Source organism: Cinclus cinclus, chromosome 4 (assembly GCF_963662255.1).
Source record: "Cinclus cinclus chromosome 4, bCinCin1.1, whole genome shotgun sequence".
Classification (NCBI taxonomy): Eukaryota; Metazoa; Chordata; class Aves; order Passeriformes; family Cinclidae; genus Cinclus; species Cinclus cinclus.
The window spans coordinates 33,092,945-33,118,741 of record NC_085049.1 but is presented as its reverse complement, the minus strand read 5'-3'; the positions used below and the strand labels follow the sequence as shown (position 1 = coordinate 33,118,741).

At 39.2% G+C, this 25,797-nt stretch overlaps 1 protein-coding gene across 1 annotated transcript in view; it reads left to right on the top strand.

Annotated features, from left to right (window-relative positions):
- The first annotated feature begins 1,125 nt into the window (after positions 1 to 1,125).
- Positions 1,126 to 25,797, top strand: part of PTPRZ1 (protein tyrosine phosphatase receptor type Z1) — a 126,342-nt gene continuing 101,670 nt past the window's right edge. Inside the window, exon 1 of the mRNA XM_062492500.1 lies at positions 1,126 to 1,291. Within this exon, the coding sequence (XP_062348484.1) occupies positions 1,126 to 1,291 (166 nt within the window). The remainder of the gene's footprint in view (positions 1,292 to 25,797) is intronic.

The following is a 25,797-nucleotide window of genomic DNA, read 5'->3' as shown; positions in this document are numbered from 1 at the left end:
TCCCTCCTGCTTTTTAGGAGGGGCGGGGGGGATTCTGTTCCTCCCTCCCGCGGGTGCGCGCCACCGCACTCGCCGCGCACAGCACCCCCGCACACGCATCCCCCACCGCCGCACCCCATCCACGCACACAGGCAGCCACTCTCCCATGCACGAACACACGCAGACGCTCTCACACGCACACGCACACTCTCTCACACGCGCGCACACGTGCGCGCCCGCCCAGCGGAGCACGGTCTCCGCCCCCCGGCACACACATACCCGGCACACGCACACAGACACACACGACGCACGCACTCGCGACAGACACATCAAGCGGACACCCGCGCGCACACACGCACCCGCCCGGGCACACCGCACACCCCTCGCTCCCCGCAGTCACTCGCGGCCCCCGCCATGCGCTGAGCGGAGCCGCGGCCCCGCCAGCTCCCAGCGCCGCTGATCCCTCCCGCCCGCGGCGTGGGGGCGGCCGCCGGGCGCGGTCGCGGCGCGGAGCCGGAGCCCCGCGGGGGAGAGGCGCAGCAGCCCGCGGAGGCCGGCGGGCGGGCAGGAGGCTGAGAGAGCCGGACAGGCAGGCAGGCAGTCGGAAGGAGGCGAGGGACGATTTGGACATGCTTATTCTCGGGCGCTTGGTTGCCTGCATCCAGCTCATCTGTATCCTCAGAGTGGGTGAGTGATCTCTGCGTGAATTCATCTTCGGGCTTCGGAAGAACTTTTCTCCCCGGGCTCCGGTGGGTTTTGGTCTCTCTGATCCCTTTTCCTTAGATATTCAGGGGCATTCCTTGCCTGTTCCACATAGCGAAAACACGCTGTCCAGACCACGGGTGGGAGCGTTTCTCCTACCCCTTTTATTTCAGCCGCCGGGCTCCGAGGATGCGCGGTACCCCACGCCACCGCCGGCGCTGGCGGGCTGTTCCGAGCGGGGCTCTCCAGCCCGCCTTGTCCCCGCAACCCAAGCGTGCCCGCCGAGCCCTCCCAGGGGTCCGGCCCTGCTGGGCTGCCGGCACTGCCTGGGTAGGGACCGGGTGTGCCCGGTGACAGCGGGACAGACAAAAATCTATGCCCAGCAATGCTGATACCGAGCTTCTCTGGGGTCGTGGGATGTGAGATATTACTTTAAGGTCTCGCATGAACTGTTCCGAAGAGAAGGGGATGGTGCAAAATTTTCGCTTCAAAAAGGGACTCGTTCTCCCTGAACGAGTAATGACAGTGGTTGCCCTAAACCATGCAAAATACGAGTCGTTCATTCACGTGGGGCCCCGCATACAGAATACGGATTCGTATATAGATGTTAGTAGGACTGCTTACATAACCAAATTCATTTTCAGCTCATGCAGACCTGTGCAACTGGAGTGCATCCTAAAAATAATGCCGTTCCCTGTTATATGATAGGATGGTTATTGAAACCATCGTGAATCACTTAATGCTGTTAGGAGTGCTCTCTTCAGTACTTCATCAAATAAATACTGGCAGCTTATTTGGTAGGGTTTGTATCCTGTTAGATGATCGTATTGAATTTATAAGGTGTTATCAAATAGTTCACTAGAAAATACCGGTTGTCTGCTTATATTTCAGTATGAGGAACTTGGGAGCTTGTGTACAAAACCAGCCTTACAATAGGTCTGCGGTGACAAAGTAGTCACTAACCTACATTTGTCACCCAATAGGTGGTGCTGCTTCTGAAACCGTGCAGCTCTATAAACAAAGATCAGGGTTAGGTTTCACTCTCAGTGGAAGCAATTTTCTACCAAGTTCTGCTAGTTAGAAAAAACTACTCTTTTATTTTATGGGAAAAATATTTTTGCCTCTTTTCAGAAAATACTGTGGAATGATTCAACTCTAAACGTAATGAATGTAAACGGATCTTCATTTAAAATGTACTGTATTTGTAAGGATATTAATAATATTTTGATGTCACTTTTAAACTAACCTATTCCTCAAAACAGGGTGCTTACTCCAATTCTCTTACTTCCAATAATTCTCTTATACTATAGCAAAGAACAGCCTGTTAAAAAAACTTCTGTTAAGTTTTAATAATGTCTTTCTTACACTGCCAACATGTTTCCTAAAATCAGAGGTACTTCCAAGTGCATTTAAAGGAAAAAAAATAACAGGTGTTTTTGCATGTGTGTGGAGGTATATGAAAATATTTGAGAACAGATCAAGTATATGATGATATGATCATAATGTAATACAGCTCAAATTTTGGAAAGAACTTCCCTATTCAGGTGATCCTATCACATGGAAGCAATGCAAGATATAATTTTGCAACCTTTTTTTGTTTGTTTAAAATAATTTCATCTAGCATCTTTTTGGAAATAAGCTGGTTTCATGTAATGTTATGTTTAGGTACTTGCTGTGCATATATGTGTTAGTTATATTTATGAATTTACAAGACAGGATGGAAAAATTTTCTACTCATACATAAGATGTAAGTGCAGCTACTTTTCATTTCCCTAGACTGATTGATACACTATTGTTTTCAAACCTGACCTGGAGAGGATCCCCTTTCTAGATGTGATTTGGTCTCAGTGGTGAATCATTCTGAAGACTCATGAGCTAGGCTTCTCAATGTGTACAATAGTATGATTGTTTCCAAGAATGTACAGGCTATTAGATTGAGTTAATCAGATTTCATTTGAATATGTTCCTGTTTGATTACTTCTCCATAAAAAAAATATGCTATAATCTGATAGCATTAGTTCATAGAAACAAATACTTAGATCCTGGTATAATTTTCTTCTGTGTTTTTTGTTACTTTGTTTCAGTTTTTTTCATAAAATAATTTTAAAAAATTACTGCATACCACCAATGTATGGTTCCAAGGGTTTGGTGAGAGAGAAGAACTGGATGGGATTGTCTGTCTCTTACCATTAAATATTTCTGGTGCAGAAGAAACCAGACCAAGGGCTCTGTGAATGGATTGTTGGTGGAGAGCATGGCAATCTGCCTTTGCATTGTGGAGCCTGTGCTTACTACTGTGAGGCTAGGCAGTGTGTAGATCCCAGCTTCATTTGCCTGTAGTTTCAAAAGATGTTTTTGAGTCCTTAGCTGGTCTGGTACAGAGCTTTATACATGGTCCTTCCTAGGGAATCTGATTGGGAGATTTGCTGCTGACATTGGGAAATTCATCAGGGAAATGTTTCTCATACATGTTCAAAACAGGCAAGGCAGACAAGTCAGCCTCACTGAGGAATAAACTGTTAGAGCAGATGGAGGCAAAAAGTTCTTCTGGGAATGACAAGACACTGACAGCTCATTCTTTGCTTTACTGCAGAAATGCTTAGGAGCTTAATTCTAATATCCCTGCTGAGTTATGAACAGAACCTTCCTTCACAGTCTTACTGAAGCCAAGGAACTTGATTACATCAAGTACTGCTATAATTATTTATGGAGCAGGGTATTCTCTGAGTACTCTCAGTGAGTGCCACTCAGTGATGTTCAGTGAAACCTGTGGAGTGAGATGCTATTCAGTCACAAATAGGAGCTCATAAAAAATCCTATGCAATTGTTTGTGAACACTACTGTGTGGTTAGAGATTTCTTATTAAATTATTTCTTTTACTGAGATTAAAGGGGAAAACCCCCAACCCTAGATGGACAATTCACTTGTCTTTTTATGTTTTTATTTTAAATGAGAATTTTATGAATATGTAATCTTCAGCCTTCATATACCTCAGCCTGAAGATAGTTGAAAATCTGCCCTGACTTACTGATATGTTCCACATAACCTGAAAGGCAATGAGGTGTGCCCTATTTGTGCCTTTTGTCACATTGTTCCTAAGTACATAATATCTAGAGCCTTTTCAATAAGTAGATACATTAAGAATCTGTGTAGGCAAGAAAATGTTCATAGAAAAAGGAACATATTTTTACAAATTACACTGTAATTGGGATTAAATTTGAGTCAAAGAAGTATAAATATTTAGGCAAGAGTTAAAAATACTCCGTGCTCTCACTAGCAAAATGTATGGGTAATTTCCCCAAATAAAGTAAAAAGTGTGTGTAGAATTTGCCGGTCTGCATCCTACTACTATCATGTCTGGCCTCAACCAGGGTTTTGCCTTTCAGAATGCAACTCCTTAATCTATGAATTGCTTAATTAGTTGTGTCTCATTTTAATTTCTCACTATCTAGAAAAGATTTCTCATTTTTAGTTTGTTTCTGGCATCCCTGTGCCATGACTTTATTTGCAACTATTGGTAATAGTTCCCTAAATATTCTTATTTTTCATACACAACTGACATCAGGACAATATTTTCAAGCTGTCAGGCAGCATGCATCTCACTATCAACATGAAAGCAACTTGTCTGCACTCTTTACTGGATGGTCACAACTAAAAATTATGAGAATCTAAAACAGAGCACCCCTTTGGCTTCCTAAATCCAGTCACACTTTGTGTTCATTCTCATGTCCACATGTTTAGACTCAGTAAGCCCTTAGACTGTTAAAGGACTGTGGGATCAGATCCTTCTTTTTTTGCACTGACCTGTTATTTTGAGTATTTTTGTAGGCCAGTTATTTGGCCCACTTCAAACTGAATTACTGCACAGTAATATTAATGTATACTACTTCTAATGCTTCAGCACATTTTATGCTTAAGATTATATGTTCCTATGGATGATGATACATAGCTCCTATGGAGAGATTAAACCCTGCCATATCTTAAACATAAGAGCTAAAACAAAAGATAAAAACTTTAGAACTGTTTTAATCTGTATTGTGGTTAAATATTTGGTTATGTGGTAAATATGGTTATATTCTACTTTAACCATCTATGTTATGGCCACATATATGTTCTGCATGTTTGTACCATAGAGATTTATATATATCAAAATCTAAATATACAGTATGGATTTATTTTATCTTCAGATACTGGCAGGTATGAAAGTGATTAAATGAATGGCATTTAAAACTTACTGTCAGTGTAGCCAAATACTTACTCAGCACACTAGTTGTCTGTAGGACATATCTAAAATAGTTATGGAGTTTTCAACATTGAATCAATACAGTTTATAAGGAGAGTTTTCTCAGTTGCATTTGGCCTTACTTCATCTCTGAATTTAACCTCCTACTCCTGGAGAGAAACTAAATTATATATATATATATATATAAAATAAGATGGTGATTTGAAAATGTCATTATAATCTGTATTGTAAATTAGGATGTTAATTTATGAAAATAGGCACTTGCCCACTTAAGGCTATTTCCTAGATTTTCAGTGCTCATCATTTAAGTGGCCACTTCCCACTATGAGATCTCTAATTAGGAATTTAAGGGTGAACAGATTCTGTTCTTTCCCTGACAATTTCAATTCCTCTTCAAGTGAGCTGTGCTTCTCAGTATTCCCCGTAGGGCCTGGAAGTCTGTGGCAGTTCCGGAGCCCCCAGCTCCCATTTAACAGCTCAGTTCTCACAGCTTCTTGCACCATTTATGTGGCTTTCCTGTACAAGACATCCTTTGGCTATTCAATAAGCTTCTTTTCCCATAAAGACAAAAGTTACCTTTTTGAATACATGTCAAGCCTTCTGTATTAGAAAGATGAATCTACAGGAAGAAGAGGACTTACAGTATTAAATAAACAAGATCCACTAAATGAAAGATAGCAAATATTTCAAAGAGGCTAGGACTATAAATGAAACTTGGCTCCTGCAGGTTGTTGAGGAACTGTTGGTGACAGAATACTTTTGTAGGAAGGTGTGGTGCAGGTTGCTTGTTGAATACGAATTACTGATGTTCGTCCATTCAGTCTTGAGGCTTAACTGGAAATTTTAGAAACAAGGTGAGGGTTTATTTGCATCGCTGGCTGGTAATTAATTATGGCACATCTGATAGAGGTGAAATGATAGACTTTTTAAGTAAAGCAAACACTGTGTAAAAGTGTCAGATTATTCTAGATGAGGCATGCCTCTCGAATGCTCCTATTGCCTTCCACATCTTGTCCATACTTAACTTTGGTTTTCTTTCATCCACTGGAATTTCTCCCTACAAATCAGCACTTTCCATTACTATTTGAGGAACCCAGGTGTTATTGTTTGAGTTAGTTAATTTCAGAAACCATTATTGTGGTGAAAGTCATGAGGATGATGAAAGTACTGTCCTACATCTCATGAGGAACATTGGGCAATGGAAGTAGGATGCCTGTGGAACTTAGGTGTCTGAAGCCAAAATTTTAATCAAAAGGTTCCCTGGCTCAGCTCATACCTTGATGGTTTCCTGGGAAGTTGTCAGGCAGCTATAGTTCCTCTCCTGCATGTGCCTTACCTGACCTTATTGTGTGTATCTCAGTGCCTCTTTAACTCCAAAGTTTCATTGGATCCAAATGCAAGTGTCCTTTAAGATGACTTTCCTGAACATTAAGTTGGTAAGGCTTCCATATATATATGCTGACAGAATCAGGTGTCTTGGTCTGGCTGCTGCTACTTCTTTTCAAAGACAAAGGACAAGGTGATGGCTGTGCCTCCTTCTCATATTGTAGCCCAGTCACTGAAGGAAGCCTTTTACCCAGTCTAGAGAGAAGACCTGATCTGAGATAAAGGGATTTGAACCTACATTTTCGGTCTCCAAACATTAGGTTTTGTCAAATGAAAAGATTTTTCATACTTCTTGTGTTATATGAAACAATTTAGCTTATTCTTTTAAGTAAAAAAAAAAATAGAATTTGAGGATTCTGGGCAAAGTCTTGAAAGAAGGCTGCTAAGCAGTTGGAAACCACATCTATTTAAAGAATTTTTGGAGTCGGAAATGGAACCTGGGAGAGTTGCAAAAAAATTCTCCAGCCTTTACGTTTGCTTTTCTCTCACTGTTCCTTAAGCATCCACATCAGGCTTCTGAAGCAAGGATTCTGAATTAATATGATGCTAGAGCAAGATAGGAAATATGAATTCTTATGCCTGCTCCTACTCAGTATTTCATTGTCTACTTGCTGGATACAATGCATAAATCACTACCCCTGCCTTTTCTCTGGTTGTGCTCTAAAAAAGATCAGATTTTACTTGTTTCTTTAATAGTTCAGGATACTTATTTAAAGAAGGGAACTCTAGGCTGCTCTTCTGAAAGACCAGCCTCTCAAAGGTGGGCAGAGCTCAAATATTTTCCCACCAACTCAGCGTTTTACAGCCATCCTGGACAGCTGAGTACCATTTGGACAAGCCAGTTGCTTTTACTGCTCTCAGCTGCTTAGTTCACCTAAGGACAGTGGAGCAGCCCAACTTCAAGGCCCTGGAGACTACTGCTATTGCCTGGCAGTTGGGTAATTCTCCTAAAGCCGTCTTGCACTTGAATTTTTTTTCTAAGTCAAGGCTTAGAAAAATATATTGAATACATCTTTTGTACCACAGTTTCAGATTCAGCAGCTAAAAACTAGGGTAGATGTGGTTTGGCTACTTGTCATACCAAAAGCACTATTTCCTTGTGATTTTTACAGCATCCAGTTAGACATATACAAGGTGTCATGTTGGGGGTTTTGTTAACTATCCTTTATGTTTCACTAAATTTATATTTCTATATGAAGCTAGTAGGACTTCTCCTGACCAGTGAGAGATTTCTTTAGGAGTTTTTGGGAGCGCTATATCTGTTAGTAATTTGTCTGGGAATTGTCATCCTCGTTGCAAAAAAAAAAATTCTGCTAAGTATTGGACTACCTGAAGGCTGAAATATAAAGTAAGTAACATTTGAAAAGTTATCCATCTTCGCTGTTTGCTGAGATAAAAGAGTAAAGCAGGGAAGAGGTGGTTAAACATTGACATAATAAGAGATGTCTAGAGCTAGAGTACTTTTACTGTGTTAAAATCATGTTACAAAATATTGGTCTTCAGAATCCTATAAATAAAGGATGCATAAAAAATAAATCACATCAAATGTATCTTAGTGAAAGACATGGTTTTGCAAATTCTGTAAGAGAACGTGACAAAGAATTCCTGACTCATTTAAAATTTTCTTGGAAGTCATGATAAGTTCTTTAATTAGAACAGATTTTTTTTTAAATAAGCTATCCAAACCAAATGAAATATTTTCCTGAAGAAAATGGAAGGATTTATTGAATTCACTGAGATTTAGACTGGATTGTATCATAATTCTTCAGAATACATTTCTCCAAAAAGAATGACATTTTTCAAAGCTGTCAAATTCTTAAAAAAGATAAATTTGTAATGTTCTGCAGGGGCAGCATATACCAGAGAAACTGAAAGCTTTTTGAAAGCTGAAGAAAATATTTTGAGGAAAAATTAAGCTTTTAAAGTCAGCATTTAAAAAAAAGACTTGATTCTTCAATTGCTTTATATGCTGAACTCCATGATTTCAGCAGAAGTTCCCCAAAAAAAATTATCTGCTTGCTGAGACTAAATAGCTAATGATCAGCATAACAGATGGCTTTATAAAATGGACCTAATATTACTCCAGGAAATTTTTCTTCTGGCTCCATCCCCAAACTGACCAACTGTGTTTGATCTCTTTCTAGCCATTTAGAAAAGTCATTTAGTTTCGAGTGTATGCCAGTTATTTCTGTCAGTACCTTTTGTAAGTCTTATTCTGACAGGCACACCTAAGTCTGATAACTAACAAATTTGTCAGGCTGGGACTTCCTGGGAGGCCCAGTTGCCTTCTTCCAGCTTCTTGGAGCACTCCAGTTACGTGTCTGTGATATGTCATTCCACATGATGCTCTCACCACACAACCCATCTACCTGTCATTTGCACAGAGTTTTGGGAGAATCTTGTGTGACCTGTGCCTACCTCTTTCTTTATATCTTTGAACTTTGGTCACTACCTTTGCATTTCATTCATCCTGCAATGTTGCAGCGAAACTGACTGTGTTGTTTTTTGGGTTTTTCCTAACACACTTCCAGTTTATCTTAAGGAAAAAAAAAAAAAAAAGGAGAAAAAGTTCCAGAAAATCTATATAAGTTTTAGGATAGCACTAACACAAACCAAATTACTATAAACTGGCAATGTGCAAATTTATACTGAAAATTTGAAGGTTCCTAATCATGGGAGTGGTCACACAGGGGTGTGGCACTTGTCTGAGAGTGTAGCACAGCAGTTTGGGTGGCAGTTCCTGCAGGTAGGGCAAGCAGGCAGGGTTTCCTTCTGCTGGTGGAAGTTTGCTTTAGTTTATTGTTTGTTGTGTTTTTTCTGGTTGGTTGGTTTGAGGTTTTTTTTTTGTTGTTGTTGTTAGTAATGTTTTTTTATTTGTTTGGGGTTTTTTTTTTGTTTTTTTGTTTTTTTTTGTAATTGTAGAGTACTATGTTTTTCATAAGAGCCTGTGGCACCTGAAGCAGGAGAGAACCCTGTCAATGATCTAGGAGTTCTGTCAGTGAGTAGCATGGCACAGTTTCCAGCAGTGCTAAACAACAAAACTGAGCAGGAGTGCATCTGGCTGTGCCAGCCAGCTGCCCACCAAAACAACGTAAACCAGTCATTCCTTGTGATGTACGTCTGTAAGCTGAGGTACTAAGGACTGAGTGCTCATTTAGCATCTCAAGTGCCTCTCAACATTTCAAAGTGCATACAGTAAAAGAAATAAAAATATAAATAGAAGACTATATATAATAAATACAATATAAAGACATGAATCTTAAATATTTACATTTTGACCTTGGTTATTGTGTGTTGAGGCTGTTGACCACTTGCTATCTTAAATAAGATTACTTGTTAAAGTGTAAGTTAAGAAACCTCCTTTAAGGAAAGTATTTGAAATTGTTCTTGTCGTTGTATGACTTCAGGGGCCAGCAGGAGAGTTAAAATACTAGACAACTGAAGATCTTAGAGAACTGGCAGTGTTCTCGCTCTCACACCTGATACAACCATAGGAGATTTCTATTAATTTTATTTTAGTGTCAAATTTTGCACTGGCTGAAGTTCCTTATTTTGTTTCTCTGTGAGTTTTATTTACCGCACTGTTGCCTAATCAGTTTCAAAGGTTTATTTTTTGGCATGCCTTGATAAGAAACAGAAAATATTTCTGTGTTTGGAAATTATATAAGTATTTGACATATAGTCAAGACAGTATTACATTCAATAGAGCTCATTCAGGAATACTTAGACTAGAAATTATTATTTTAATCAATTAGGGGAAATGCATTCACGAAAAATTCCTGAGGATTATGCAAAGATATTCTTTAATGTATTTTTTTTTTCATTATTTTCTGGTTTTTGCTACTGCTGTAGGATTTGGAATGCATGAATCAGCAGACCAAGTATAATTCCATGCAGCAGTAGTCATCTCTGTCTGTATGGGAAGTTCCAAACTTTTTGTGTGAGTGATAAGACGGTGACACAAAATCTCCTAAAAATTTGTCTGACCAGTGGCCGTACTCATGAAAACGGGGGATTAGATTAGATATTAGAAAAAATGTCTTCACTGAAAGGGTGGTCAGGCATTGAAACAGGCTGCCCAAGGTAGTGGTGGAGTCACTCTTCCTGGAAGTGTTGGAAAAATAAAAACTTGTGAAGGTGGCACTAGGAGATATGATAAAGTGGGGGACCCAATGGTGGGACTCAATCTGCTTAGTGTTTTTTTCCAACCTTAAAGATTCTTTGATTCTGTGAAAAAAATAGCAACAGGAACAGATATGCCCTATTATTAGTTATGTGTGAATCTTATATGCTCTGATTAGCTTTTGCAACTATGTAAGTGTTTACTGTAGGAAAACATACTGCAAGTGCAATTTAGTGCAGATTAAAAATGCCTTTACTGCCCTGCTGAATAGAAGAAGATAGGTTCAGCTAAATCTGGTGAAGCTAGAGGCAGTGATGCAAAACAAATAGTTTCAGGTTACATGCATTCAAGTAAAATACAGGAAAATACATATGGAGAAACCAGAAAATCAAGTCCTGTTTTTGGTGAATAACGTAATATGAGTTAATAAGCTTTCTCTTATATGGTCTACATATTCTATCACAATTGTAAGGAGTGCACTTGAACGAAATTGTAATACAGGTTTTCATGGTTTGCTTCATTAGTTAAATAATTCCTTGGATGTGCAAGAGCTTTTCAAAACCCATGTAACCCTGAAATCTGCTGTTCACTTGAAATCAGCGGGAAATTTAACCTATTCTGAGTATGATAAAATGAAAGAGGTTTCATCATCTTGCAGTGGAACTCAAAATTCTGGGTGTGCATAGACTGGGACTCACAGCAGCCAGCATGTCCTGTACAGTGACAAGCAAGCTTGGCTGGTAAAATAAAGATCAGTGTTGGTAATAAAATGTGAAAAAAAGCCTGGGACATGACTCTCAGGGCCACATATTGGAAATAACTATGCTGACACATGTTGTTTAGGTGGCTAGACTTGTGGAATTCACAACTGTTGATCTCACTGCCCCTAAACCAGCTATACGATGCTGATACTGGACACTTTCCATCATTATCTAATAATACAACATTTGCCAAAGAAACAGGAGATGGCAATCCTAAACATTTACCATGTACTGGGATTTGTATCACAGCTGTGGAAGGCAATATGGTCTGTCACAGTATGACAGAGCACAGCAGTTGGGGATGGGCAGCACTGCTGGTCTGTACCAGGCTGAAGATGGGAATTGTAGAAAAGTTTGAAAGAGAAAACCTAACTATCCAGTCCATTGGGTGGGATAAGGTGGTTCAGTGTAGCATTTCCAGGTGCTAGTCTAGATTTTTGCCTGCTCTTCTTCACTGCAGCCCTGCTACCCTGCTCCAGAGCAGCAGCTTCCCTTGTGTGTGAGCAGCAAATCCCTGGTCTCCTCCTTCTCGTGTGGCTCCCTACCATCTCCCCCTGCTACACCCCCACAACACTGTCACTCTGTGGTTGCAGTAGGGCTCTCTCTACTGGGATGGACACAAATGTGCATTTGGCAGCTTGTACTGCTGGAAGGGCTGCTCTGTCTGAGATGGGCAGTGGGCAAGAAAATACATTCTGTAGGTTGGTTTAAGGCCTTGGGTCAGCAGTTGGCCCATGCTGGGTTATGTCTGTCATAAAACGAGTGATACATGGGTTTCCACTCCCTGTCATATTTCTGTCTTTTATCTAGCTGCTATCCAATGTAAAAAACAGCAGGATTTCTATTGTCTTCTGTAATTTTGAAACCTGATGAATAATGCTGCTGTATCTCCTGGTCAGGTGCTCAGCCTGGTGCTCATCTAGGTCTTCTGGGAATCTCTGAATAATCACCTGCTTACCCTGCACCCATGAAGTCTCTGCATCTTTCAGTCTTGGACTGGTTGCTGATTTTGTTGTGTTGAGGAAGGTGAACCAGTTAGATACTAAAGTGCATTGTAAGTCTCCAAGAAAAGTGTGTAGTTGTATCATTAGTCTGTGAAAGAAATGTGTGCATGCATTTTCACCACCCCCATTGGAATAGCAGGAGGTTTTCTGCCGCAGGCAGGTATGGCAACTGAATGAGCAAATGCTGCAGTGCCCTGGAAGAAAAGACAGCATGCGCTCCTTTTTGTAGAAAATCAAATGCTTTAGATGGCATAGAGACAACAGATGCATTTCTCCAGTGATTCACTGAGCTTCCCTAAAGCCCCACATCTCCAAGGTTTTCATTTGAGGTGAAGCATGTTACATGCTCCCAGTACAGTCAAAACCTTAAAGGCTTAGTCAAACCTCTAATTAATTAATGCTTGTGTTAGACTTGGAAGATATCTCACTAGATGAGCACCAAGTCTGTTGCTAATGATTTTAAATCTATGAAGCAACTTCCTAAAATCCTTTGAAATTGGCAATTATAATGTTCTGTCTTACATGAGAAAGCTTTGATCACTCCAGAGCAAGAAATAAATGCATGACTTAAACTGGAGAGATACAGTGACAGAACAGCAGCAAACTGTGAAATACAGAAGTGTGGCTGAGAGCCAGAAGAAGATTTGCTGTTGCTCCTTCCAAAACTAAATTTGAAGTCCTTTCAGTATTTCTGTGTTGCATAAATGACTGTGAGAGTCCTCAGAGGTGTGCGGTTGTATGTGCTTAGAGTTTGAAGATAAGACTTAATTGAAGAATTTTTGCTTTCATGTCTTGTTCATTTTTTTAAAAAATACCTATGCAATTACAAGGCTACATTCTGGCACAGCTCTAGAAATGAACTTAATGAAAATCTGTCTTGTTCTGTTGCAGGTACTTAAATGTGATTTTTTTTTAAAAAAGGTTTTAAATATATATGAAAGCCTATTGATTTCTGTTCAACAGTAAGAATACTTTGCAGAGAAACTAACTGGTTCCAATCTGGAAGTTTCATATTTGCTATGGTGTTTTCTGAGAGCAAAACATGTGAAGCTATCTTCTGTGCTTGACTAATGCTTGTTGTGGGTTTAGCAATGCCATCCACCAAACAGTTTCCCTAAGTTATTTAATTTTTAATGTCATAATTAAAATTAAGAAGCTTCTTAGGTATAAAGTAGTCTGGTACTTGCTTGTAAACTTTTTACTCTTCCTCAAATAACTTTCAGCTATTAATGTGTAGAAGAGCGAAAATAAGAACATTTTAAGAAATAAAAATGCATTCTAAAAAGACTCTGCTTATAAGGATGTATGGGGTCTTTTTAAGCTACTATAGTGCTGTCACCTGCATATAATAAGCGTATATTGGAGGCATCTTCAGAAACATTTTACTTACTTTGATTAATTGCGTAATAAATTCTCCCTAGTGGCTGTTTGATCAAATGAAAAATGCTACAAATTGCTTCTTGAAGGAGCAAATATTATTGTAAAGGTTTTATATCAAAATAAAGTTATATCCAACTAAAAATGAGGGGGAAAAGGTCTCTCTCTTATTGTCCATAAGCTTTCCACTGATGGGTTAAATGTTAGCACTGTGCCTATTGATGCAGTTCTAGTATACTTCAGAAATTTTACAAACGTTTGGGAAATTTATAACTGATTATTGGAAATACAGGCATTTAAAATACACAATGTATTTATTTAGTTGTGTGCAATATATTTATTTAATGAATCCTTTAAGTGGGCATTTACATGTGTTGGATATTTATACAAAAATGAGATCTCAGCTTAAGCTGACATGTGGAGATGCTGTATAATTAGGGAATTGCTACCATTTATTATTTATGTATTGACAATGTTTATGTGCATCTGTCAGTGACCAGGTTTTCATTGCATAAGGTACAATATAAACATGGAGCAGGAATATGACACCTGCTCTACGGCATTTAGAAATAACATACAGAAGGAGAAGCTGAGAGGACAGAGAAAATGGGTGTTACTGCTAAGAAAAGGTCGTATATTAGGATAAAAAGCAGTTGAGTTGGTGAAGCAGCAATTTGTCATCTTTTCTAGCTGTTCCTATGAGTACCAGTTTTCAAAGAGGTATTGAAGGGGTCTGTCTCAGTTCCACATCTGTAAGGTAGAGGTAGTAATACTTAAAGGTATTTTGTGTGAACAGGAGTGTGTTCACATTTCTGAAGCTCTTTCAATAATAAAAAGGTTGGCTTGAAATCATAGGTTATAGGGCAGTATCCCACTGTGAGGAGGTTGTGCAGGGAGCCTTTGCAGCTCTGAGGACCCAAGGCGTGTGTGAAGGCAGCTCCGTTTGCAGCTTCCTGGAGTCCCTGGGGCAGCCCTTGAGAGCTCTGTCAGCCCCAGGCAACACTTGGAGGTGAGGAGAGGCATTCACCTGGACACCTGCTGTATCCTGATGGTTCAATAGGAAGCTGAAAATCATGAGACCTTGGAACTGAACCTGGCAGTATCAACTCGAGCACAGCATTTTGCCTTTTATGCTTGTTTGCCTTCTGCAAAACTGAGATGATATACACATACTTTCTGACATCGGCTCAGGAACAAAAGTACTGCATGCATACGAGGTGTAGGCATAGCACAGTGTGCACACAGGCATGTGAGCAGCATGTGTGCTACTTTGGGTGAAAAAGGGAGTCCTTTTACCCTGTGCACAGCCTCCCTAACGGTGTATGACTTCACTTAGGGGCAACTGCATGAACATTTATGCCTGAAAACATGAGTCAAAAACAGCTGATCTGAACATGTATCTTCTGCTGGATTATCTCTGATCATAATCCTAAATGGGGGTTCTCACCCTGTGTGACCCACTGCTACCCAGAAACTGTGGGCTGCAACAAGACCTCGTACCTCATGGTCCCTGAATAGCAGCATGGAGAAATGTATGAATATCAGGTCTGCATTTGCTGTGTAAAACAAAGCTCTAACAACTCACAAAAGGAACAATTATATTGAATGGGCATACACTGGTGTTATTTTATCTAACTGCTGTAATTTAGTGTTCATATGAAGTGTGGTTGTACAGTCATAACATACTAAAAAGTTGGGTTTTCCTCATGGGTAACAGTCAGTAAAGCTTGGGTCCATGTGTCATGTTTGATGGTAATAAAAATAATGATACTATTTATCCTGTGTCATTTTTCTTCATGTATCATTCTTCATACCACCAAGGTAGCATGTGAGCACAGGTATAGGGGTAGGGGCTGTTGGCAGCTACTTTCTATTAGCTGCCATTTCCACAAAGTCTTGCAAACATCCATTTTCTGGGTGGTCCCTGGAGCTGAATGAATGGGTACAGCTTTTCACTCTTATGCCCTCCATACTGCCTCTTCATGGGTCACCCTGCATGCTTCCATGTTTGCTGCCAGTTACCACACTCTAGTGTCCTGACACATTCCTGTCTGCAATTCTCACTTCAGGGAGGTGATGCTCTATATCCATTTGTTACTTGTACTTCAGAGATAAATACTGACTTCTAAGTTGTGACCATAAGGCCAAGTACTGACATGGACAAAAGTTTTAAATTGCACAGGTACAGTGGACAAAAACCTACATTTCTATGTATTCTCTCCTTAAAAATATAATATATGTTAAAAAATGGACTGAAGGACCATTCCAGAGTTCTGATGTATTCTGACAGATGATAACTTATGAGGGAAAAAACAGTAAGAAAAGTGGTGGGTCCTAGTAACAAGAGGAGGACACTTCATGGTAGTTTCCAGAGTCATTACTCTGGAGTTTGTAGAAACCCCAGAGAGACTGAGAGAGTAAATAAAAGAACAGCAAAGAAAAAAAAAATAAAAAAAGAGAGAAAGGGAGAAATACGAAGGAGGGAGTGAAGAAGGGAGATAGAAAAGAAGGAGGAACAGTCATGGGTTTGGGGAAGGAAGAGACACCACTCCCTGCCCCCTTACCCCCACTTTCACACTGTCAGAGGTTTTTTTTAATACTTAAGATGCAAGACTCGAGGGCAGTCTCCCCGACCAATCTCTAAGGGTCCCCTGATATCAGGGCTAAGGTGGCAAAATGAGGAATGGGTCCACACCACAACTCTGGAACTAAATCCTTTAATAACCATAAAAGAAAATGTGGGACGAGGCCCAAAACACGGGCACACACTGTAAGAGCTAAGGGTAGAAGACAAGGCTGAGGGAAAATCCAGGGTATTTATAAGGGATGATGAGAGGTGGGTCCAGGGTGAGAATCCAATGGGTAAAGGGAAAAGTGGTGCAAGGGAGGAGGAATATGGGGCAGGGGCCAATAAGGTGGGATGGGGTAGAACAGTGCAGTGAACATAAACCAGTGGGGGTACAAGGATACAAGAACTTTCCAGAACTGGGAGGAGAAAAGGGATGATATAACTGGGAATAGAGGCAACCAATGGGAAATGAGGGTTATAAAGCTTTACCATAAACAGTTTTAAAACCTTTGACAAACTTCTTAGGAACTATTATAAACTTAAACAAATGCCCTCCAAGGTCTGGGGCCGAGGGGAAACTCCTCACCAAAAACACTGGTCTGGCTTGGGATGTCAGCCAGTTCAATTCCTACATCACACTGCCTTGGACTTTGAGGGTGGCCTTCAGCCCCACCTCTCTTCTCCCTCCTCATAGGGAACTGCATGCACTCCCCTTGCCCTCCTGTTTCTCAGCCCCACATCTGGTGTCAACCAGATTCCCTTCAGAAAATCCTACTCTTCTAGAAGCATGAACAATTCTTGTCTGAGGGTAGGAGGGAATACTGCAAATACTGCAAAGCAGATCCTGGGTAATTGTCACTCACTGCCTGTAGCAAACATCCATATCTGAGATTATCATATAAATTCTATTTGTACAATGTACAGTCTCAATGCAGCTCAAGTTCTGTGATTTGTTGACAATATTGCAAGTAAATTATTATAACAGTTGTTAAAAAGTGAGTGTTGACAGGGCTATTCAAGCTGTAATGACCACTGTAGCCTAAAAACCTCCAAGGAGCTTTATTGTTTTCAAAAGAGAAATGTGTGTTCTTAGGCTGAAAGGTAATTTGGTTGGAATAATATATTTAATTTATATTGAATACATCCCAAACTAATGCTGCCTCCTTGACCATTATGCAAACCCAGAATCTGAGTGTAAAACTCACTGGTCCTAAGCATGGCACACTGCTGCCTCTATGAACAGGACATAGGTGTGTGTTACAGATTAAACAGGGGCTGCTGATTTTTACCAAAATGTGCAGACCTTTGGTAGTAACTCTTTGTGAAGAAACATTTGAAAGGGAGGTAAAAGCCTTGGACTTGTAAGGACCATGTTGGGAAGAGTTTTAGCATGCAACAGAGAACAGACAGGCTGGAATGCCAGTAAGTTCTGGAAGTTTACGTTTTTTTCAGGGAAACAATATTTAGAAATAAGCTTCATCTAAGTTTCACAATTATTTTAATTGGAGAAAACAGCTCTAAATTCTTTTTGATGCAATAACTATAATGAGTACTATTTTAAGAATCCACCCAAGGCTCTAGTCATGAAAGAACATGTGCTTGACTGGGTTGAATTAACTCTATAAGATAAAACTGATGTTCTACTTGCAGCTCTAAAGAGAAGATTTCCATTCTTTTTCCTCCATGCCAGAATTCCATGATGGCTGTGATGAATATCTTAGTTTTCCATGGAAAAAATGGAAAGAGAAACAAACTGGAATTATCTATGGAAAAACAAAATTAAGTAAAGAAATAAATTGGCAGGAGAAAAGGCATATTAGTGCAAATCTTGATTAAAAAAAATTTCTTCTGCTCAGTTCTAAGGTGTGTCCATAACATTTTTGATGTACATCTACTAGGTGTTGCTATTTTCTGATGTGCATTTTACAAGTAAGTTTCTAAGAGCAGGACAATGTTGGAGTGTTGTGGTTTAACCCCAGCCAGCACTAAGCCTCGTGCAGCCACTTGCTCACTCCCCCATCAGCAGGATCATGGAGAGAATCAGAAGGATAGAAGTAAGAAAACTCATGGGTTGAGATAAAGACAGTTTAATAAGAAAAGCAAAAGCCCCACTCACAAGCAAGACTAAACCATTTTTCCCACTTTTCCCATGGGCAGGTAAATGTTCAGCCATCCCCAGGAGAGCAGAGCTCCATCACACATAATGGTGGCTTGGGAAAACAAATGCCATCACTCCAAATATTCCTCCTTTCTTTCTTACTCCTTCCACTTTGTGTACTGAGGATAATGTCGTAGGTTCTGGAACATTCCTTTAGTCAGCTGGGATCACCTGCTCTGCTGTGTCTCCTCCCGTGCACCCCCAACTTCCTTACAAGCCTGGCAGTACTAATAGCAGAAGCCTTGGCTCTGTGCAAGCCCTGTCCAGCAACAGCAGAAACACCTCAGTATTATCAACCCTGTGTTCAGCACAAATCCAAAACGCAGCCCCATACCAGCCACTGTGAAGAAAATTAACTCTACCCCAGCAAAAACCAGCACATAGGGTAAGAACTAGTATCCAAGAGCTACTCCTGCATTTAAGTGACTTGCATGCTCAGAAAGAAATTAGAAAAAAGTTAACTGCTGCAAGTGACCATATAGCAAGCTAAATTTCAAGGAGGGGATTGTTTCCAATTACAGATGATCATCTGCTTTCTTTGAGTAGAAAAATAGTCAAAACATGGCCAAAAATGTGTAGTAGTCAGTGTTTGCATGAGAATGATCTATTCAGGATTATCTTAGTGTAGCCCCTCAAGAATTTTAAACATAGGAGTAGAAGTTAAGATAGCAATAAAATAAAAAAAAAAACACCTTTTCCCTACAGTCATATTCTGTCATTGCCTTTCCTTTGAGTACATATATGGAATTCATAAGAAACAAGACACATTTTAGTGAACTGAAAAATTTGATCCTAATATAAATGTACTAGTTTAGTGCCTGTATAAGAGCAGTGAGACGATTGTTTTGGCAATAAGCCAGGCACTGCTGGATAAATTAAAATGCAACCCTTTCATCACTGCTCGATTTAGCAATTAGTTGACTTCAAACTAGGAAACATGCACTAGGCAGAGTACAGAATGTGATTTCTCCATATTAATATTCTAAACTCTTTAATTGCATATCGGTATAGTAAGCAGAATTAATTCTGGTAGGATTTCCTCTATTTACTAAAAAACATCACTAGTCATGTTGTTATTTTTTATGTGTTATTTTTGCAGTTGCATTCAGCATAGGTAAGATATTCCTTCACCCTTAATCTAATTATGACAAAATTCATAATGACAAGCCTTGAGAAAATAAGTGTGTGACAATTAATAAATAAGTGGGCTAGATATGAGGGAGTTTGCTTTGTTGATGATGACAGGGCTCAACCTATAAATCACCAGTATAAGAGGAGCATCCTGAGAAAAGACAGCCTTAAAGATAGATTATAAAATCTAAATGAGACCTTGGGGACTAGGAAGATAATGATGAAAATCAAATCTGAGATGTGGGCACAAATATATAGGTGAAAAGTGAAGCTTCGATTTGATACAAGAAAAAGGAAATGTTCAAGGAATGATCTGTAAGCTAGATGTGGCCTCGGAGAACAATTCATCCATCATTCATTTAAATGCTGACAGCTTCCTTTCCCTGGGGATTTCATTTGATGGCAACTGCTTGCCCTTAGCTGTCATTTTTATCGGAGCTGAGGAGCTTATTCCTACCACAATCAGGCTTTTTGCGCTCACCCGACACCCAGCATGCACACAAATAGCACAAATAGGTGTCTGCCACTCTGGGACAGGGAGAGCCGCCAGGAGTGGACCAGAGAAATCAGTGTGGCCATTAAGGAAGCTCTTGGTCAGCTCCCAAGATGGCCCCAGGAAGGCGACCTGAATGCTTTGGCAGCCGAGCCACCCCTCAGCCACTGCCAGCATTGGTTCATCAGTGACACAGGAGCCTGCCCTAGTGGCACACGAAGGTGTGAGCCCCTGCACCAGGCTGGCCTATGTGTGGCAAGTGTATGGGAACACCTTATAAAGAGCAATTAAAACATTAGAAATCTGGAAATAGATGCATATGAAGTAAAAGTTGGCAGGAAGGTTAAATGGACAGCTTAAACTTTCAAGCTGCAGAATAAAGCAAAATTAACAGAAAAATTTAGGAATGAAAGGAAGGAAAGAAGAAAGAAAATAAACTAGAATACAGCAGAAGGAACTTTGGGTCCTATTCTGAATTAGCAAAGAACTTCTTTGAGAAGACTTCTGAGGTTTGTTTTTTTTTTTGTTTTTGTTTTTTCAAAAACCTGGGGTATTTTTGTACTTTAAGCTTCACATACATGCTATAGTTTTGAATCAATTTTTTCTGGAATGAGAAATGAAACACTTGTGTCCTGTTTTGGAATGGTATGATGATTTTGTTTTGATCTTCAGCCCAGAAGTAAGTTTTACCAATGAAGAAATAAAAATGGGCGGATACACGCTCTCTGGTCTTCTGCATGTGAGCCTCAAAAGTGAATTTATAAAAAGGTATTTATAAAAAGCCACAATCCTTTCAAAATGCTACAGTCTCCTGTGAAAGCCAAAATACAAGTATGTACAATTTGGAATTTTGTAGTAGAAGGCTAGACCATTCTTAGTTCTTTTTCTTTCTAATCTCAGCTGTAAGATGTGTTTGATTGATGCTGCAATGGGCCCTTTACCCTGTTGTGAGTCAGAATACAAGAACAGGGAGAGTTAATGCTGATCCATATCTTCTAACCATTCAAGGCCCAAAGATCCTCCACTGGGATAAAGATTAGAACTTCTTTTCTAATGCAGACTTCTCTACAGGTATCTATTTCTTGTTGAATCCAGTTCAAGATCTCATGCCTCTTGAGAACTTTTAAAAAGCTGTTTGCACAAGTTGTGTATAGCCAGCACACCCCGAAGAAATGTGCCTTACTTCTCTAAAGAGAGAATTTACTTCCTGTTTCTTTCATACGCCAGTCTCTTAGAGTGGGTGGTGGGTGGAAATTTAATTTCTCATTTTCTTTTCTTAATTTGCTTTGGTATACTGATGCAGGAACCTGTGCTTTGGAAAAGCACAGTACTCTTCATCACAAATTATATATACCCTCAACTAATCAACATTTCAAGATTGGAAAATTTGCATTTCCTATAAAGAAAACCATATATTATATAATATTATATAAAGCTTTTTCACAGAAAAACTATTTTCTTTTTATGGAAAGACTTACTCTGGTATGAGTCCCTTGAAGCTGATGGTAAAACTGAAGTTACAAGTTAATAATATGAAGTACCAGAGAATATTGTGTGATGTATTGAATGCTGAATTGCAGGAAAGCTATGTGGGTATATGAAATGTATTTGTTATTAGTGGGATAGTATTTATGGACTGAAGAAAGATCAACTTGTTCAGATGAGTGTCAAGATACTCTATTTCTTTACAGATTCATTTTTAGAGTGGAACTTAGGGTACAACTTCAAGATTACCCTTGAAGCCCCAGACAGATGCTACTACATATATAGGCATGCATGATTATTGATGTGATTTTAAGAATTCTAGAATTCTCTCACACACAGAATAAATAGTTGAACAATTTACTCTGAAAAATCAATGCCTCTTAATAAATTCCCTATTTTCCTTTACTAAGAAATGTGTTTTATTGTTTAGAAATAATTCTTGTACCCTGTATTGGGATAAGCAAATAATTTAGAGCATTAAAGGTGCTTTGCTTTAAAGGAGAATATGGTAAGAGAAAATTTTCTGTCAGCTCCTTAGTGGAAATTGTGTTCAAGGTATTTGAAGAAATATTAGATAGTGAATTTTTTGTACTCTCAGATTATACTTGAACTTGATCTCATCAAAATCAGTGGCAATACTTCCTGTTTCTTTCATGGAGCTACAGTTCTTTGTGGAGAGGCTTGGGTGTGTAAGCGAGACAAGAAGGAGTTTTATAGTTAAAACTGTTACATGGTAGGCTGACTTTAAAGTAATCAGGACTTGTCAAAGAAACTAGCAATTAGCTCTGAACTCTGTAAAATTTCTATCCTGAAATATAAAAGAGAGATCTCTTCTGTTTGTAATTATCTTTAATGGCTCTAAAAATACATGCTCCAGATAAAGAAAAATATTTCCTTTCATTAAACCCCAAGAGTACTGTTAGGTGGAAAGGTCTTTACTATGAAAATATTGTTCAACATAAAACCTCAGTGTGATTCTGTTAGGAAAAACCCCACAAATGCGTATTTCATTACTGAAAATTCCTCCACTTGTGCAGAGCAGAGTGATAGGAAGGGTTTTTAGGAGCAGGAGCTGATGAAGAGGGTTTGGAAACCAACAGAGAGAGGCTTTTGTGGAGGGAAGACATGATGTCATGTAGTCCTAGATGGACTCAGAGGGGTGGAAGACTCAAGAGTAGGTGATGATAAACTCAGAAATATAAACTGAATCATTTTGGACACACTGTGCATTCCGCAGTGCCTTTGAAGTCAGAGATTGTTCAGGTAGAACACTGACCTTCATGTTATAACATAACCTTGACCAGAAGGTTTGCCCAACAGGATCAATCCAGATTCCTCATAAAGATGTGATTTTCTCCTCGAGGTATGTGGAACCAGCAGGTGTATTGCTGCTTTGCAGGGAAACGATTTGAAAAGGAATAATGTCATTTAAGTGCAAAATATCCTATAGTTGGAGCATTTTAACTTGGAAGTCTTGAGTCTCCCAGTGTTTTTTTTTTTTTAAAATAATTCCTAATAATGATATATTAACATAGTTACAGTAAATCCAGTATCTGGGAGACCTTTTTCCTGGCCTTTCCTCTTTCAGAGTCCTTGAATGCAAAATTGAGGTGATGTCTTATAGACCAAAACTGATTTCAGTGGTGTGTTTTAAACAAAAAACAAAAAAAAAGTGTCTGAGGAGAGCAGAATGTTTGTATGTCTAGTTATGGCAAGGTCAGCCAAGGCAGACTGTGCTGAGGACAGCTTATTGGTCAAATGAAGGAATTGCATCTTCATTTTGGTTTGTCTGACAGATGTTTATGTCTGTGACTTGCAGAGTAATTTTTTTATATAAAAAGTTCAATGTTATGGCATAACAGAATAGCATTTTTATTATACATAGGATATTTCCAAACTGTTTAAATTTTCCAGCTACTTGGTCTAAGGTAGTTGGATAGTGTTTTGTTTTTTTTATTTTAAAAGATAATTTTAAACAGTTACCCAAATTTTTTTTCCCTAGCTTATTTGGAGGGTTTTTACTACAAACTGTGTTTTAGGAGAAAAAAAGTATGTATTATTGGAAACTCATCACAATATTCATGTCACTGAAGGCTTGGCTGCCTGTTTTCTCTGCAGACTTATGTAAATTTTTAGGGACCTTGTGTGAATGGAAGGAGTCTGAATTTGTGTCCATGGTAATCTGTTCAATGTGTAGAGGAAGTTACAATGGCCTTAGCCCATGAAAAGGATCAGTTGTTTTCATGGAAAGCAGTCAAGACATGCTTTGAATTCAGATAGTCAACTTAATCAGAGCTGGACTTTGTTTTGTAAGGGTTTCTCTTTGAAAGAGCTGAATGCTGGTCACCTGCTACAATCAAAATACATCATTCATCTGTAAAGTGGCATAAAAATTTAACAGTTAGCTAAAGAATGGATACATCCCTGAAATAAAGGAAAAAAAGCCCTGCAGTAATTTAGAATCTCTACTTGGTCATGTAGAAGCATGAAAATGCCACAGCTATCCAGGCTCATTACCTGCCTTCAGCCACAGGCAGCTGAGTGAATTCATACTGTGCTTCCTTAGGAATGGGAATTCAGTCCTTGCTGACTTCCTGGCTGTGGTGGGAGCCCTGCCTGGGCAGGACTGGCCAGCACACCTGATAGTCAGGACAGAAGGGGTTGAGCAAATGTGGGAATTCTGAGTCATATATCAGCCATCAGAGGATATAACAAGTCTAGTCCTTCACCTCAGACAAAATGGTTTTGCATAGTACAGCTTACAGCCTTGGTAAGAATAAAGTCATTGAAACGATATTTCTCTTTTGTCTTTACTAGAAGAAATCATGTTATATTTGGGGTATTTTTCCCTTCATTTAAATTAAATTACAGTATTAGGAGAAGTATCATTAGGCAACCTATGTTTATGTGGCTATTGAGCTGAGATTTAATTTGAAAGATTGAATAATACTTGTCTCAGCTTCATCTGTTTCAGCTAGTGAAACTAAAAGGACCTTCTGCTCCATATCTGAATTAGTCTGCTGCAGAATATTTCCAGAGATTAACAGCAGATTAGTGTTAGGAATGGCTTGCTTTTGATGATGAGAAGGATGACAAGTTTAAAAATAGTCAAAAATAGTGTGAAAATACAATAATGTAAGAAAGTGCTACTTGAACATTTTCCATGTTACCAATATTAGCTAAATAAATTCGCCTTACTGTTGCATGAAGCTGCATTTAGAGAACATTGTAACTACATTTCTTGGCCTTCCTTGAAAATGGCATTACACAGCAGTTTATCTCTGAATTAAGACAGTAAGGACACCTGATACTTGCCCCAAATCCAGCTTAGAAGATGTAAATTCACAGAATTATTTTCATAAGAACTACTGTGCCCTATACATGTCCACCAGTGGAGATGTTTAGACATTAAAACTGTAACAGAAAACATGGCAGCTGCTCAAGGTGTAAGAGACAAGACCATTGATGGACAATCACAATGGAAGCAACAACATAATCTCATCCAGGCAGAGGAAAAACACTTAGGTGCTGTAATGGCTGGTATTTTTATTGGAAATTTAAATTTTCTTTCTCCATGGGGGCAGACGATAGCAGCAAGGATTTCCTTAAAAGTTGCAACAAATGAGCATTGACAGAGGTATGCTGTTAGGGAATATCTCAGATGTTTTTAAAAAGGAAATAGGGATCAATGGCCAGATTCTCTGTTCTTCATGTCAAACACAATTGGATGAAGCAGAATTTCTAGAAACATTTCAGAGGAAAAAGCAGTATTAACAATAATAGTCACTTGAACAAAATTTTGTACAGTAATTGAGTTGAACTGTGTAGTGAGGAATCACAGAACTGGAGCATTTGAAAATGCTACTGCCAACAACAGAAAGGGTTACTCTGCAGTGTTGGTTAGGCCAAAATTCACTCTACCCTATTGTCTTACATGGGTAGTGAAAGACAGTATTGTCTGAAACCAGTATTTGCTCTTTGAACAAAGATTGCAACATGAAAGTAAGAATCATGTGATCCCAGTTCTATAAGGTATCTGCAAATGATGGATCTGAGAGTTTTCCTGTTATTAGGTCTATCACTTCAAATGTTTTGCTTCCCTGATGGAATTTCAGAGACCTAAGGGGCACATTGCTAAAGAGCATCTAGGGACACACTCCTGTGAATTGAAGCAAGGGAAGAGTCAGTCATATCACTTTCTCCAGTCATATTCTCAAAGTTAACTTAATTGTTTACCTGGATATAAAAGTAAATTGTCTATCACAGAACAGTAAGTGACATTAATTTTAAGTTTAAATAGTAGTTGTATTTCATCTAGGTAAAATGCTGCCACTGTTTCAAGCACCATGGATCATTCATGTGCGGTATGCAAACAGTAGGAATAGC